Raw genomic sequence first — 16,191 nt, 5'->3', positions numbered from 1 at the left:
TAGTGCCTGGCTCTCTGGCTATGAAAACCCTGTGGTGTCTCGAATTAATATGAGAATACAAGATCTCACAGGACTAGATGTCTCCACAGCAGAGGAATTACAGGTAGGTATTCACATCCTACACTTCTTCAAAAGATGCTTCAGATGAGATTTTTTCTGTCACTATACAGGCAGTACTCAATTTGCATGATACTTTGAGACTGTAAAAGTGAATATATAAGCTGAAACCATGTACAGTGATCTTAATAATCAGTAGGAAACATTGTTCTGTGACCTTTAAAATTTTTTGTCAAGACATTAAAAACTCTTACTGTTGAGTATAAACGTATAGGGAAATGAAAAATATGTAACACTAGTATTTATTAAGTACACTGTGATTTTTTTTTTTCATTCATAGGCCTGTCAGGTGGCCATGGCAGTTTTTTTTTTAATAAATTATTTTTTTCTGTTTTCTAGTAAGAAATAATTCACATACCATAAAATTTACCCTGGTTTTAATATTCACATGATTGTACAATCATCAACACTATTTTCATCACCTCCAAAGAAACCTCAGTTAAGTAGTCACTCTCCATTCCCCCTCCCTAGTGCCCCTGGCAACTGCTTCTCTACCTTCTGTATGTAAGTTTGCCTATTCTAAATATTTCATATAAATGGAGTAATACAATATGTGACCTAGTGTATCTGGCTTATTTCACTTGACAATGTTTTTAAGGTATATCCATGTTGTAGCATGTATCAGCACTTTATTCTTTTTCATGGCTGAATAATATTAACATTCTCTTGTTTGGATATACCACGTTTTATTTATTTATCAGTTGGAGGGCTTTTGGATTGTTTCCACTCCTTGGCTATTATGACTAATGCTATTTGTCTACAAATTTTCGTACAAATGTCATTTAAATTTCTCTTGGGTATAAACCTACATATGTAATTGCTGGGTCATGTGGTAACTTTAATATTTGAGGAACTGCCAAACTGTTTTCCAGAATGGCTGCACCATTTTACAATCCCATTGGCAATGTATGAGGGTTCCATTTTCTTCACATCCTTGCCAACACTTGTTCTTGTCCAGTTTTTTTATTAAGGTCATTCTGGTATGTTTGAAGTGCTATCTCATCATGGTTCTTATTTGCGTTTCCCTGATGGCTAATGATGTTGAGTATCTTTTCATGAGTTATTGGCCATTTTTTTAAAAATTTATTTTATTTATTTTTGGTTCTGTTCAGTCTTCGTTGCTACATGTAGGCTTTCTCTAGTTGCAGAGAGTAGGGGCTACTCTTCATTGTGGTGCATGGGCTTCTCATTGCGGTGGCTTCTTTTGTTGCGGAGCATGGGCTCTAGGCGCGTGGGCTTCAGTAGCTGCAGCACGCAAGCTCAGTAGTTGTGGCTCTTGGGCTCTAGAGCGTGGGCTCAGCAGTTGTGGCTCACGGGCTCTAGAGCCAGGCTTAGTAGTTGTGGCGCACGGGCTTAGTTGCTACATGGCATGTGGGATCCTCCCGGACCAGGGATTGAACCCATGTCCCCTGCATTGGCAGGCAGACTCTCAACCACAGTGCCACCATGGAAGCCCCAGCCATTTTTATATCTTTGAAAAAATTTCTATTCAAATCCTTTGCCTATTTTTTATTGGGTTGTTTTTATTGTTGAGTTGTGTTATTTATATGTTCTGAATACTTGACCCATATTAGGTGTATGGGTTGCAAATATTTTCTCCCGTTCTGTGGTGTGTCTTTCACTTTCTTGATGGTGTCCTTTGGCAAAATATTTTTAATTTCTATGAAGTCTGATAGGTCTTTTTTTTGGTTGCTTTGGCATAAGGTGTTTAAGAAACCATTGCCTAATCCAAGGACATAAAGATTTACACCTGTGGTTTTTCCTACAATTTTTATGGTTTTCTTTCTTACATTCAGGTCTTTGATCCATTTTGAGTCAATTTTTATATATGGTGTAAGAAAGAGGTCCAACTTCATTCTTTTCATGTGGTTAGCCAATCGTCCCAGCATCATTTGTTGAAAACTAGTCTTCTCTATTGAATTGTCTCAGTATTATAAAATATTAGAAATATTGAGGATTACAGTGTTTTACTTCTTTGTAAACACTTACCAAGAATAGTTTATGTTCCTTCATCTCATTTGTGAAACTTATGATACAGAGTGAGCATCTTTTCCTTCGCAAATTGTCATACTTCTAAGTTTGGATCAGCTTTCAACATTTTATCCTTTGTGCTTTCAATGTTGTTAAATATCTCTGAGGGATCTTTTATTGTCGATTTTTTTCCAGTCACTTCCTCTAGGACATCTTCTTCATCCTTTTCATCATGATCACTTTCCTTATGTTAGTAAGTTTACCTTCACCACATTCCTCTGACTGCGTATCTAGAGTTTCTCAAACAGCAAAAGTTAGAAGCATTTTCCTTGTCAGCCTTTTCTTCTGTGTCTGCATTTAAGTCTGATTTCTTTTTTGGCGGGGGGGTGGGGGGTGGAGGAGGGGGGCTCAGCATGAGGGGATTTTTTTAGTATTGGAGTATAGTTGATTTACAATGTTGTGTTAGTTTCAGGTGTACAGCAAAGTGATTTAGTTATACATATATGTATATCTATTCTTTTTCAGATTCTTTCCCCATATAGGTTATCACAGAGTACCAAGTAGATTTCCCTGTGCTATACAGTATGTCCTTATTAGTTATCTATTTTATATATAGTAGTGTGTATATGTTAATCCCAAGTTCCTAATTTATCCTCCCCCCGACCTTTCCCCTTTAGTAACCATAAGTTTGTTTCTGAAGTCTGCCAGTCTGTTTCTGTTTTGTAAATAAGTTCATTTGTATCATTTTTAGATTCCATGTACAGTGATCATATGCTGTTTGTCTTTCTCTGACTTCATTTAGTATGACAGTCTCTAGGTCCATCCATGTTGCTGCAAGTGGCATTATTTCATACCTTTTTTATGGCTGAGTAAAATTCCACCGATACATGTACCACATCTTCTTTATCTATTCCTCTGTTGATGGACATTTAGGTTGCTTCCTAAGTGCCCAGGAGTGGGATTGCTGGATCATACGGTAGCTCTTAGTTTTTTAAGGAACCTCCATACTGTTCTCCATAGTGGCACCACCAATTTACATTCCCACCAACAGCATAGGAGGGTTCGCTTTTCTGCACACCCTCTTTAGCATTTATTGTTTGTAGACTTTTTGATGATGGCCATTCTGACCAGTGTGAGGTGATACCTTCGTAATTGTTTCTAGTTGTGGCCCTTTGTTTTCTTCCTAGAGAAGTTCCTTTAGCATTTGTTGTAAAGCTGTTCTGGTGGTGCTGAGTTCTTTTTAGCTTTTGCTTATCTGTAAATCTTGTGATTTCTCCATTGAATCTGAACAAGAGCCTTGCTGGGTAGAGTGTTTTTGACTGTAGTTCTTTCCTTTTCATCACTTTAGATATATTGTGCCACTCCCTTCTGGCCTGAAGAGTGTCTGCTGAAAAATCAGCTGATAACCTTATGGGGATTCCTTTGTATGTTACTTGTTGCTTTCCCCTTGTTGCTTTTAATATTTGTTGGTATGATTAATATGTGTCTCAGCATGCCCCTCCTTGGGTTTATCCTGTATGGGACCCTCTGCTTCCTGGACTTGGGTGACTGTTTCCTTTCCCATATTAGGGAAGTCTTCCACTACTATCTCCCCAAATATTTCCTAAGGTCCTTTCTCTCTCTCTTCTCCTTCTGGGACCCCTATAATGTGAACGTTGGTGCATTTAATGTTGTCCCAGAGGTCTTTTATACTGTCTTCATTTCTTTTCATTCTTTATTCCTTTCCACAGCAGTGATTTCCACCATTCTGTCTTCCAGCTCACTTATCCATTCTTGTGCCTCATTTATTCGGCTATTGATTCCTTCTGGTGTAGTTTTCATTTCAGTTATTGTATTGTTCATCTCTGTTTGTTTGTTCTTTATATCTTCTAGCTCTTGTATCTTCTCAGTCTGTGCCTCCATTCTTTTACTGAGATCTCGGATCATCTTTACTATTACTCTGAATTCTTTTTCAGGTAGATTGCCTGTCTCCACTTCACTTAGTTCTTCTGGGGTTTTATCTTGTTCCTTCATCTGGAACATTTTCCTCTGCCATCTCATTTTGTCTAACTTTCTGTGTTTGAGGCCCCACAGGCTGCAGGATTGTAGTTCCTCTTGCTTCTGATGTCTGCCCACTAGTGGATGAGACTGGTCTAAGAGGCTTGTGCAGGCTTCTTAGTGAGAAGGACTGGTGCCTGCCCACTGGTGGGTGGAGCTGGGTCTTGTCCCTCTGGTGGGCAGGACCGTGTCAAGGGATGTGTTTAGAGGCGGCTGTGGGCTCAGGAAGACTTAAGCAGCCTGTCTGCCTGTGTTCCTGCCCTGTTGGTTTTTTGGCCTGGGGCGTCCCAGCACTGGAGCCTAAGGGCTGTTGGGTGGGGCCAGGTCTTGGCATCAAAGTGGCAGCCTTTAGGGCAGCTCACGCCAGTGAGTACTCCCCAGTGTCTCCGCCACCGGTGTCCTTGTCCCCATAGTGAGCCACAGCCACCCCCACCTCCCAAGGAGATCCTCCAAGTCCAGCAGGTAGGTCTGACCCTGGCTCATATGAAGTCACTGCTTTTTCCCCTGGGTTCCCATGCACACAAGACCTTGTGTGTGCCCTCCAAGAGTGGAGTTTCTGTTTCCCCCAGTACTGGGGAGTTCCTGTGATCAAGCCCTGCTGGCCTTAAAAGCCAAATGCTCTGGGGGCTCCTCCTCTCAATGCCAGACCCCCAGACTGGGGAGCCTGACGTGGGGCTCAGAACTTTCACTCCTGTGGGAGAACCTCTGTGATATAAATATTTTCCAGTTTGTGGGTCAGCCACCCAACACTTATGGGATTTGTTTGTATCTCAAATGCATCCCTCCTACTGTCTTGTTGTGACTTCTTCTTTGGAAGTAGCATATCTTTTTTGGTAAGTTCCAGTCTTTTTTTGTTGACGGTTTTTCAGCCATTAGTTGTGATTTTGGTGTTTTCACGAGAGGAAAGGTGAGCTCAGGTCCTTCTACTCCCTGATCTTGTCCTGGAACCAAGTCCATTTAAATTTGATTTGAATTTCACTTACAGCATTATTGCTTTCCATTTCTCTGCTGTACTGTATCTTTGTTGGCCAATTTCTTCTTCTAATTGTCTGTTTTTGTAAAATATCACATAGGTTTTTACTGGGAAATAAGGAGGCAGCATAACTACATGCTTTGCTGTCTGCGCATGAACTGAATAACAGATATGCAGTGACCAATCACTGATAAACTTTGAAAGAAGTGACATGACTGGTCATTGATCATGATATGTAGCTGTTATTTGTATAGTAATTTGTGGACTGAAGAGCTAGTAGCAATGTTTGCACTTTATGCAGTTACTCACAGTTAATGATGTAACATGGTAACTGAAATGTCCACTGTGTTGTTGGGGGTCTGGTGTCCAGGGTTAGCTAAACCATGGTATCTGAGATTTGTGCGTTTTGAAACTGTGCAAAACAGGACTTCCCGAATTTAAATTTGCTTATATTAAGTTATTTACTCCATGGTCATCTACAACTTCCTTGGTACTCGTTTGGTTATTTAAAAAACTATGATGTGTCTTTTTCTTTCCTAATTTGTATTTATTCTCACCTGCCTAACCTTCACAGGCTCTTTCAGGCTACTTGATATATTTCTAACTTAATAGTCTGATCCAACCCAACGAAGGCATCTACAACATATGAAGTAAAATATCCACAGTAATAACAATTTACATAGGACTTGGACTTTGCTGTGGGCAACACTTTTAATTATGCACTCATTTCATTTCATCAATAATGCTCTTTAAATTACATTCTCCTTTCATTTTCTTAGCATTTTGTCATATTGGGATGGAAGGGAGGGAGTTAAGGAAGGTATCATTATCCTTATTTTACAAATAAGAAAACTGAGGTTGTATCCAAAGTTACATATACTGCATTGTAACTAAGAAGTCTGGAACTTGAGCTCAGACCAAATATTTCTCTTACTTTCTTTTGCTGCTTCGTGCTGGGGCATTGTCACATCCAAATGAAGTTGTCATGGCCTTCCAACAGGAATAATTAAATTGGTGTTAACTTCTTCCCTTTTTTACCTAAGTAGAGAAAAAAAAATATGTAGGAAACTGGATTTCATTAAAGTAGATTGGGAGTTTGCCAGCATTTTGGGCTTTGGAAAACATGAGTCTTGATTTAAATTCCCAAGGAAAGTGTTTAGTAAGAATTAATAATAAAAATATTGAAATTCTAATTCTAGAAATTTTTAATTCTAAAATTCAAATTCAGATTTTAGTTTCTTATATATTAAGGAAAAGCATGTCCCCCGAAACATTTGCTAAAGAAAAGCGTATTAACTAAGGTTCTAAAATAGCATATAGTAGCTATCCTTAGTTTTTCATCCTTGGTTTTTTAGGAACTCTTTATTGATTTAAAAAACGCTTTGCTTCTCATTTATTTAGAAGTACCTAACCATGATATATAAGAGGCCAAAATGGGACTCATAGGTTTTTTTGAATAGTAATCTTGATAGTTCTTTCATTCATGTTTTGTTTCTCTCCTTCAGGTAGCTAATTATGGAGTTGGAGGACAGTATGAACCCCATTTTGATTTTGCACGGGTAAGTAAAAAAAAAAAAGGCGAATGAAGGAGTTCCACTGAAGCTTAAGCATGACATGTTAATTCTGTTCTTTTAGTATTAAAAATTCATAGCTGGGCTTCCCTGGTGGCACGGGTTCGAGCCCTAGTCTGGGAGGGTCCCACATGCCGCGGAGCAACTAGGCCCGTGAGCCACAACTACTGAGCCTGCGCGTCTGGAGCTTGTGCTCCGCAGCAAGAGAGGCTGCGATAGTGAGAGGCCCGCGCACCGCGATGAAGAGTGGCCCCCGCTTGCCACAACTAGAGAAAGCCCTCGCACAGAAACGAAGACCCAACACAGCAAAAATAAATAAATTAATAAACTCCTACCCCCAACATCTTCTTGAAAAAAAAAAAATTCATAGCTTATTTGGAATTTGTGGAAGCATGGTGGAACAGATATTCTGTAAAGCCTTTTAAAGCAGTAAAAAATACCTAGAGACAGGGTAAAAGAACTTAGCATACTTTTAAATGCATTGCTGAGCTTTGAAGAAAGTAAAGGAAATTCTCAAAGGCAAACTGAATAGAGAAAACCTAGAAACTAAAATTAGAGTGTTTAAAGGGAGCAAAAAAGCTGAGGCTGGAGGCATGTACCTCCAGGAATCTAGAGCTTTGGGGATTAATAGCTCTGTGAGAGGACCTGCTATAGTGTAGGCTACTGAACTGAGATACCTGCATAAAACCTAAATCTCCAAAAGGATTACACCTTCAGAGAAAGAAAGAATGGCCTAGAAAATCATCTGCTTTGAGTCAAGACCCTTCAGAAGAGTTTCCTCTCGCATCCTAGCTGGAGTATGATGTGTTATGGGGAGCTTTTTCTGGCAGTTTGAAAGCAGAGGCCTGCCAACAGATACAGATGCCCCCGGGATGTTAGATACTTCAGTTATCAGATACAGAATATAAAAAAACTATATAGGTCCAGTCTAGCCTCCTCTGGGAGCGGGCAGTTGGCGAGCCCACGCTAACCTGCGCAACTCTGTCCTGATCCCCGAGTTCTCACATGGTGCCCAGACAGATCGGATCGAAGCCATGGCCATTCTTTTCGCTGTTGTTGCCAGGGGAACCACTATCCTTGCCAGACATGCTTGGTGTGGAGGCAACTTCCTGGAGGTGACAGAGCAGATTCTGGCTAAGATACCTTCTGAAAATAACAAGCTAACGTACTTACATGGCAATTATTTGTTTCATTACATCTGCCAAGACAGGATTGTATATCTTTGTATCACTGATGATGATTTTGAGCGTTCCCGAGCCTTTAATTTTCTAAATGAGATAAAAAAGAGGTTCCAGACTACGTACGGTTCAAGAGCACAAACAGTGCTTCCATATGCCATGAATAGTGAGTTCTCAAGTGTCTTGGCTGCACAGCTGAAGCATCACTCCAAGAATAAGGGCCTAGATAAAGTGATGGAGACTCAAGCCCAAGTGGATGAACTTAAAGGAATCATGGTCAGAAACATAGATCTGGTGGCTCAGCAAGGCAAAAGATTGGAATTATTGATAGATAAAACAGAAAATCTCGTGGATTCGTCTGTCACCTTCGAAACAACCAACAGAAATCTTGCCCGAGCCATGTGTGTGAAGAATCTCAAGCTCACCGTCATCATCATCATCTCATCAGTCATATTCATCTATGTTATTGTGTCACCTCTCTGTGGTGGATTTACGTGGCCAAGCTGTGTGAAGAAATAAAGTTATCATTAACCAAGGATACGAGAGAACAGGGAGTTAAAAGCAATCCGTTTGATTCAGGCCTTTTAATACTGACAGATGGTGTCTACCAGTCTTTTCAACCCTCTTCTTTCTCTCTTTTAATATTGTTCTGCGCCTCCAGATTTATCTTTGTCCTATCAACCAGTTTATTCCAGTGCACTTCAGACCGAACCATTTATTGCAGCAGTAGCCTTAAAAAGGCATTTTGTTTCTTTGGTTTGTTAACTAGTGTCATCTACTTATAGATACATTTTTGTTTATAATTGCACAAAGCTATCACAGCTAGAAACCACCTGTCTTATGAGCTGTCTACTGAAATTATGGATGACCTTTGTGCACACAAAAGTTCAAGAGACAGATAGTATTGCTAACATCTCATCTTAATGTCCTTTGATTTTGAAGGGTATTAAGTGCTTGGAAACAATATACATGGAGAATTGTTGTTATTTTGGGAATTGTAATTAATGGTTGGTGTTTCTAGGAGCCCAAGCAGGTAAAGTATTAAACATTTTATCTCAGTGAGATGGGGAACGTTTTGCTAGCCTCTTAAAAGCAAACAGAATCATCCTTGTCTGCCTATTATTAACTTTTAGGAAGAAAGTTTTGATCATTCACAAACCTCGCAGAGCTTGATATCCTCTGTTTCCCCATTGCAGTTGATTTAAGAAGACAGTGGTTTAAATATTGTCGAAGGTTGTGGTTTTTTACATATTCCTTTTTCTTTGGTGGATATTTAGGGCAATTGTATAGATAATAGAATGGGTAGTGGACAGAATGGGGAGGCACATTCCTCTGGCTCACCAAAGAAAAAGAAGAGAACCACAGTGGAAAAGCCCAAACTGAATATAGTCAGTAGTCAACTCCAGGATTTGGGTTTGACTGGTGTTGAATAATAGTTTGAGCATCCTTTGCGGTTTAGTAAGTTCTTTAATCTGCCTAGTTTTGAAGAATTATTTTGTGAAACTTGAGAGTAGACAGTATGATGCATGAAAGAATGCAAGACATTTTAGCTAACATCCATGTAACTGCAGCGTGAAAAGACTGGAGTGTAATCATACTGCTTTGGCTACTCTGGCATCTGTTAGCTAGTGTGTACTTCTAGTGTGTATCTGAAAGGACAACATTTGCTGCCCTAGATCTAATTGCACTTATTTATCAATAAATGCCAGTAAATGGACATTATATTACATTTGACTATTTTCCCAATGAAAGAACAAATTGGTCTGTAAAACCTAGTCACCTGTTTAGCCTAGTCATGTGCCTTGAATATTTATATGTGTCACATAATCTGGCACCTGCAACCTGTTCTTCCATCTGTACCATTCAATTCATGCTGATTCATTTATTTGACATATATTTTCAACCCCCTGGAACTCTTTTCCTGGTGATCATGTATAGTGCAAATGTTTTTTCAGTCCTCTTTATCAACACTAATGCCTTTTAATTACATCAGCATTTCCTGTTGGAAAACACATTTGTTCCATAAAAACATTTGGCATTCCTTAATAATAATTTCCAAATGTCTTTAATCCCAAGACTTAAAGCTTATTTCCCTTGCTTACACACACGTGAATAAAAATGATGTGCATGTTTTAGGGATAAATTACTTAACCATCTCTTGATCTATTTATGTATAAGAATGCTTTTTAAAGCACATACCTTGTTTAAATTATGCACAAACTGAAGGCATTAATAAAATTTAAGAGTAATAGAAAAAAATAACTAATACTTTAAAAATAAAAGAGGATAAAATTACTGAATTCTCAAAATGATTTAACGTATTTGAAAAATAAACAGAAGCTTTAGGTCGAAAAAATTGTTGAAATTTAAAATTTAGTGTATAAGTTAAACAGATTAGAGACAGCTGCAGTGAATTGGGCAATAAATCTGAAGAAATTACAGGAATACATTTTGAAAGACAGGAAGATAAACATAAAATAGATGCAGAGGCTGGAGAATAAATAATATTAAAGCAGTTTGTTAAAAAGTTGTTCTTGCCCAAGTACTCTTGCTTAAGATCAGTAGATATTTAACCTTTTAAATTAAAAAGTTAAGTAATTTTAACATATCAAGCTATAAATTGTCATTACCAAATCTTAATTTAAGCTTTATCATAATTACATGAATTCTAAGGAATGTGCCAAGTATTCTAATAAACTTCTTGATCTATTACCATTTTTTAATAAGAGTATATTCTTTGGAAAGAAAACAGTCTGTATTGTATTACATTCCTTGACTGGTTTAATCCCAGAATCCTAGACTCTTTCTCTGGGCAGGCTAGCAAAGAATATATTTTTAGTCTCTTTTCCATCTGTTTTCAATTATTGAAAAATGTCTGAGGATCTTGGATGATGTGAAAGACTACAGTTTAAGTCCTCACATTAATGTAACTAAATTTTTTTTCGTAGCTTTTTATTTTGAAATAATTATAGATTCCTAGGAAGTTTCCCCCCAAATATACAGGGAGATCCCATGCACCCTTCACTCAGCCGCCTTCAGTGTTAACGTCTTGCATAACTGTAGTACACTATCAAAACCAGGAAATTGGTGTTGGCACAAGCAACAGAGCTTATTCATATTTCACCAGTTATGCTCGCACTCATGTCTGTCTGTCTGTACCGTTTTATTACATGTGTAGCTTTATGTAACTACCACCACAATAAAGATACATAACCTCACCATCACTGTAAGACTCCCTTGCGGTACTGCTCTGTTAGCTACATATACCCTTCTGCCTCCCATCCATAACTGCTGGTAACCACTAATCTGTTCTTCACTAAAATTATTTTGCAAATGTTATGTAAATGTTACATACGGCATGTATCCTTTTAAGATTGTCTCTTTTCACTCAGCATAATTCCCTTGAGGTTCATCCATGTTTTTGCAGAACATATCAACAGGGTGTTCCTTTTTTTTGCTGCATAGTATTCTGTGGTATAGGTCTACGACAGTTTTAGTCATTCATCCTTTGAAGGACATTAACGGACAATTTGAGGATATGACAAATTGATGTGTATAAATTTCTGTGTGAAAAATACATGATTTTCATTTTTCTGGGAAAATGCCAAGAGACTATACTGTATTTTAATTTAGCTTTAAATAGCCAGACGTGAATTCTCCAGCCAGATTAAAGTGCTGACAGCCCAAAAGACAGTCAAGAATAGTAGCAGTGACATTTGAATGGATCATGAGTTCAAAGTAAATCTCAAGGTAAATTTTTTTTTACCCACAGAGAATTGACTTAATGAATGTAGCTGAGAGACTCTCATGTCTTGCTTTTTTGGAAGCTAAAACTATAGGTGTCAATTTTTAAAATAATCTGTGGATAGTAGATATTGGTTCTCATTATATAGGCTAACAAATCTGTTTTTTTCCCCCGAATGGTCTTATCAAAAGTATTCAGTGTACTGGTTGAATCAACAACCAACAAATATCTGAATGCCTCTTGTATGTATAGTGCACTGGACATTATAAAGGAACCTTTAGGGGCTGTTTTTAGCATACTATTCAGCATATTAATGATGTTAGTTGCCATTGGAGAATTTGCATTACTGAATTTTATACCACTGAGTTGTGTTTTATTCACAGAAAGATGAGCCAGATGCTTTCAAAGAGCTGGGGACAGGAAATAGAATTGCTACATGGCTGTTTTATGTAAGTTATAGCTAAAATTTTTAAGTTGGGATTTGATCACATGACTCATTTATTTTGATGTGTTCACATGTTTGTTCTGTTTAGCTCTTGATTAACATCCTAGTTTAACGTTTTTTTACAACTGAGTAAAGAATTTTTTCTTTGCATTTATAACTTTTTCAGATTGTACTTATTACAACCTGAAGAAGAAAGTTAAAATTACACCTAGTTCCAGTATTTGGAGGCAATGTGATATTTTGGAGTATGGACTGTCATCTATAGTCATCTATAATGTGTATATAAGCAACTCTATGTATTTGTAGGAATTTATGTGTATATATACACATTATCTTAATAAACTTTTATTTTGAATTTATTGATAAATATCATATCAGAAAAGTGTACAAATCATACGTATATAACTTGATAAATTTTCACAAAGTGAACACTAGCATAATCAGCACCCAGATCAAGAAGAAATAGTACATTAGAGCACGCTAGAAGCCCTTTCCTCAAGGGTAACCATTCTCCCATTGTTCATTAGTTTCAAAACAGTATGATCTTCATTTTTTTTAATTGTTTGTTTATATATTCATACATAAAGCTTTGATCATAATATTTGCCCCAGTTATCTATTGCTGCATAACAAATCACCCCAAAACTGAATGGTTTAAAGTAACAGTTTGATTCTTATCTTTCATGGTTGTGAGGTTGATTGGGCTTCATTTATGGTTCTTGCTCTGGATCTCTCATGCATTTGCAATCAGATGATGGCTGGCACTGGGGTCACCTTAAAGGCTGAGGTTGAGGCTGGTTGTTGACCAGAATACCAGCATGTGGACGGGGCTTCCTCATAGCATGAGGCTGAATTCTAAGAGCAAGTATCCCCCAAAAGGCAGCACATAACTTTTTTTTCCTTTTGGCTGCGTTGGGTCTTCGTTGCTGCATGCGGGCTTTCTCTAGTTGCGGTGAGTGGGAGCTATTCTTCATTGCAGTGTGCAGGCTTCTCATTGCGGTGGCTTCTCGTTGCGGAGCACAGGCTCTAGGTGCACAGGCCTCAGTAGTTGTGGCTTGTGGCTCTAGAGCACAGGCTCAGTAGTTGTGGCACACAGGTCGCTGCAACTAGGGAAGGCCCACACGCAGCAACAAAGCCCCATTGCAGCCAAAAATAAATACATAAAGTAAATAAATTTTTTTAAAAAAGCAAAGAAATACAAGAAAATTGATGCTATATTATTTGGTCCAATATCCGTAAATGTTAGATTATTTGTGACTATCAGACTATATATTAGATAATTATATCCCCTTTTAGTTATATATAGCATTTTTATTAGATTAGTATTCATTTTTTTCATTATTTGAATGCTTTTCTCAGATGGGCCACATAGCACAACTTTTAAATTCCTCTGAAGTTAATTTTTTCATTGCTTAAGAGCTATTAGCTCTTTGATATCGATTATATATTTATCATGGTAAAATACACTTCTTTATATCACTGAATGCCTTTAGAGTTAAACTGTGCTTGATACTAAGATCAAACTCTTCTTTGGTACAGCATTTGCCTATAAATCACTTGTTTTAGATGTGACTCTTGAATATAGCATATAGTTGGATTTTGCTTTTGATACATTAGTCTGACTCCACATTCTACTTACGTTGTTTTTGAAAAAAATCTTCACTATATGATCTGTGTTTCCTTTGCCTCATTTTATGCATGTGCTTCTTCAGTTAATTTGGAAGGTTTGTGTTTTTATTCTAATTCACCATTAAGAATATAACTTTATAAATCTTTTCATCTTCTAATTTTTAGTTAATGTGTTGATACCCTACCATGAGAAATGACAAAACTGGTTTTAGTTTATTACTTTTCTCTTGGTGTTTAGTTCTGTTTTGTTTGAAGTCACTTATTTAAATATTTATTGAATACCTACTGTTTTGAGGCTATTCTCAGCAATAAACAAAACAGATGAAAATTCCTGCCCCCATGGAGATGATATTCTAGTGCTATAGAATACATATTTATACCCCATGTTACTTGATTTGTCAGTTTTAAATCATCTCTTTTTACCTCTGGCTATAAAAGAAATAGCTATCCCAAAGTATATCCCAGTCTCCCTTGCTGACTTCCATCTTTCCTCTGCTTTTATATATCTATGTAAACCTAAATAGCATCTTGTTTTTTAAAAACTGACTAGCATGCACAAACCCATTTATGTAAGTAGAAGTCCAGATATTCTCATTCTAGTATTTAGTATCAAATCTACCTCACAGTGGCATGTTTAACTTTATTCTACCAGCACTTTCGATAATACTCTCATCTCTTATTAGATGAGTGATGTGTCAGCAGGAGGAGCCACTGTTTTTCCTGAAGTAGGAGCTAGTGTTTGGCCCAAAAAGGTAAGCTTAGCTTGTTATTTTAATTTGGGAGGGGGGGGGGTCCTCTGTATTTTTTTCCCTGAGGAATATATGCACCTATATTTCATAGTCTAAGTAGTAAATAACATTTTTAAAGGTAGTATACTTAAGGACTACATTATGTCTAGGGAAGATTTTAGATATTGTACAATTTACCGTGAGTACCTAGAGGTATGAACAACCAGGGATTAGTATTTAGAAGTTTTCATTTCTAAAATGGGTTCCGTATGATACTTGCTATTGTAAGATGTGTTAGCTTTGGCAAATACACTTTTTTGTTAAGTAATGCTGATATTAATGCTTTCATGTGATCACCAAAATTTTGTACATTATATGATACTTTCAGAACTATATTAGAGGAAGATATAGTGCTGCCATAGAGAATTATTTCCATAGAACAGAGGAAAATTTAGTTACTATAAAAAGCAATAACCTGATACTTTATTTGGGGATAATTTCGTATTGTTTTCCACAGGGAACTGCCGTTTTCTGGTATAATCTGTTTGCCAGTGGAGAAGGAGATTATAGTACACGGCATGCAGCCTGTCCAGTGCTGGTTGGAAACAAATGGGGTAAATATTTCCTATATTCTCTGAATAGAATTTGTGATTTTTGTCTCTTATTTAAAAATTATTATAATTTACATCTTAAAAGAAAGTGAAAAAAAACTCCTGACAGATTTGCCTAATATGACTTTAACACTGAAAGGGATTCAACCAAGCAAGTTTCTATCTTAATATAAATTTGCTTTCAACAGATCAGATTTTTTATGACATTTTTAACACTATTTCCACTCATTATTTAAGAAACGTTAATTGACTCAGAGTTGAATCTTCCTCTCATAGGGTTCACAGTTGTCTCTTGTAGTAGATACTAATACAAAGATATAAACAGAAGACAGTAACTACTTACATTTAGGGAGGCTTCTTCGAAGTTTAATTAATCTTTATATTTAGTCTTGAAGATAGAGCAGTAGTTTTCCAGGCATGTTAGGGACCAGGGCCAGGAATCATATGAAGCCAGAGAGGTACTCTCAGGTTCATGCAAGTATAGGACTGGCCACATTAAAAAAAAAAAAAGAAAAAGAAATAGAAATGGGTGAACTTATTTTTATATAGATTTATTTAACCCCATGTATCTATTACCGTATGTGTCACTTGGCCACATTCCACGCTTGAAGTGCTTAGTAGCTACATGTGTCTAGAGGTTACCGTATTGGACATAGCAAGATTAAGGAGTGATACCTGATCATCAGGATTTAAAAGAACTCCCCTGACGATAACTAATGTTTGAGAACCACTGGACTAGAATGAAGAGAGGCTAGTGGAGGAGAGATGAGTTTAGAAGGCTGTTTTCTGTTGTCTAAATGGGTGATGATAAAAGCCTGGACTAAGGCAGCAGCAAAAGGTTTGGAGAGCAAAGAATAGATTGAAGAGATCATAGAAGTAAAATCAACAGGGTTTGATGAATAAAAGATTGGACACACAGGTTAAGAAAGGTAACAAAGTAGTTAAGAATGAGTGCTAGTTTAAATATCTTATACATGTTGATGCCATTGATTGGGTTCTATGATATACGAGGAGGAGAAAGAAATTAATTCCTTTGGGGGTATATTAAAAAACAGTATCTTGGAACAAAGGAAACTTGATGAGCACATAATACGAGAGAGATTAATCATAGAGTTGTGTTCATTTTTAAAATGTCTTTGTATTAGAAGTGGTATTCTGCCAACAGGTAAAACAGTGTTTTGTTCTGT

The 16,191-nt window shown here is 37.2% G+C and overlaps 1 protein-coding gene and 1 pseudogene across 2 annotated transcripts in view; both read left to right on the top strand.

The window, feature by feature from the left end:
- P4HA1 (prolyl 4-hydroxylase subunit alpha 1) overlaps window positions 1–16,191 on the top strand; it is a 92,442-nt gene that overhangs the window by 74,739 nt on the left and 1,512 nt on the right. For both annotated transcript variants that reach the window (XM_089897666.1, XM_089897665.1), the window contains exons 10-14: window positions 4–107; window positions 6,608–6,657; window positions 11,976–12,041; window positions 14,349–14,417; window positions 14,911–15,007. In XM_089897666.1, coding sequence (XP_089753792.1) covers window positions 4–107; window positions 6,608–6,657; window positions 11,976–12,041; window positions 14,349–14,417; window positions 14,911–15,007 — 386 coding nt within the window. The remainder of the gene's footprint in view (window positions 1–3; window positions 108–6,607; window positions 6,658–11,975; window positions 12,042–14,348; window positions 14,418–14,910; window positions 15,008–16,191) is intronic.
- Window positions 6,674–8,462, top strand: LOC111183508 (vesicle-associated membrane protein 7 pseudogene; annotated as a pseudogene).

Source organism: Delphinapterus leucas, chromosome 16 (assembly GCF_059928025.1).
Source record: "Delphinapterus leucas isolate spDelLeu-1000000601 "Yukka" chromosome 16, BTC_Dleu_Yukka2, whole genome shotgun sequence".
Taxonomy (NCBI): Eukaryota; Metazoa; Chordata; class Mammalia; order Artiodactyla; family Monodontidae; genus Delphinapterus; species Delphinapterus leucas.
The sequence above is the reverse complement of the archived record's forward strand: the minus strand, read 5'-3'. Positions and strand labels throughout refer to the sequence as shown.